Source organism: Chiloscyllium plagiosum, unplaced genomic scaffold (genome assembly GCF_004010195.1).
Source record: "Chiloscyllium plagiosum isolate BGI_BamShark_2017 unplaced genomic scaffold, ASM401019v2 scaf_2686, whole genome shotgun sequence".
Taxonomy (NCBI): Eukaryota; Metazoa; Chordata; class Chondrichthyes; order Orectolobiformes; family Hemiscylliidae; genus Chiloscyllium; species Chiloscyllium plagiosum.
The window spans coordinates 29311-30366 of NW_025213078.1; the positions used below are offsets into that span (position 1 = coordinate 29311).

At 45.5% G+C, this 1056-nt stretch overlaps 1 protein-coding gene across 1 annotated transcript in view; it reads left to right on the plus strand.

Moving 5' to 3' along the window:
- LOC122547536 (E3 ubiquitin-protein ligase TRIM41-like) overlaps window positions 1-723 on the plus strand; it is a gene marked incomplete at its 3' end in the record, with an annotated part of 23685 nt that extends 22962 nt beyond the window's left edge. The window contains exon 3 of the mRNA XM_043686154.1: window positions 682-723. Coding sequence (XP_043542089.1) covers window positions 682-723 — 42 coding nt within the window. The remainder of the gene's footprint in view (window positions 1-681) is intronic.
- Window positions 724-1056: the final 333 nt, after the last annotated feature.

Consider the following 1056-nt stretch of genomic DNA (forward strand, 5'->3'; position numbering starts at 1 on the left):
TCCCTAGGACTTTACCATTAAGTGTATAAGTCCTGCTAAGATTTGCTTTCCCAAAATGCAGCACCTCGCATTTATCTGAATTAAACTCCATCTGCCACTTCTCGGCCCATTGGCCCATCTGATCAAGATTAGATTAGATTACTTACAGTGTGGAAACAGGCCCTTTGGCCCAACAAGTCCACACCGGCCCTCTGAAGAGCAACCCACCCAGACCCATTCCCCTACATTTACCCTTTCACCTAACACGACGGGCAATTTAGAATGGCCAATTCACCTAACCTGCACATTTTCTGGACTGTGGGAGCACCCGGAGGAAACCCACGCAGACACGGGGTGAATTACCTGGAGTACGTTGGGCTGACTACCAGGTTTTAAAACAGACAAATCTTTATTCAAAAAATTACACAATGTAACTCAAAGAATATATATTCCCGCCAGACCTCAGTCTATCTAAACTAGCCTTAGTTATGCTGTTCCGAATATACACAACAGTCCCAATATGCAAACCCCCTTATAGACAGAGCAAGAAATGAAGCAAAGGTTTGCAGGTTGAATTTGGAAGGGCAGAGGGACAGAGAGTCTAGCAGCCTGTTTCCACACAGCCCACAGCTGAACTCCCTAACTCGTTCTGAACTAAACTGTTCAACATTTAGAACTCACCACTCCTGTTTCGTTATACAGGTCACTTCTAAAACAGGACCACTTTGGCCCGAAGTCTCATCTGTTTACATATAAACAAAAAGGCCTCTCAAAAATCCTCTTTCATCTCTGTACCAAACTGGCCACCTCAGAGCCGAGATTTGTTTATGACCCCTCTGAAAAAAATCCAAGGACACAGAATCCCTGAGAAAAGGAACAGCTTTTAGAAAAAAGCTTTGTGACACCCCATGGTGCCCAGAGATGTACAGGTTAGGGTGGATTGGCCATGCTAAATTGTCCCGTAATGTACACGGATGTGCAGGTTAAGGGGGCGATTGGCCATGCTAAATTGTCCCATAGTGTCCAGGGATGTGCAGGTTAGTGGGGATTGGCCATGCTAAATTGTCCCATAGTGCC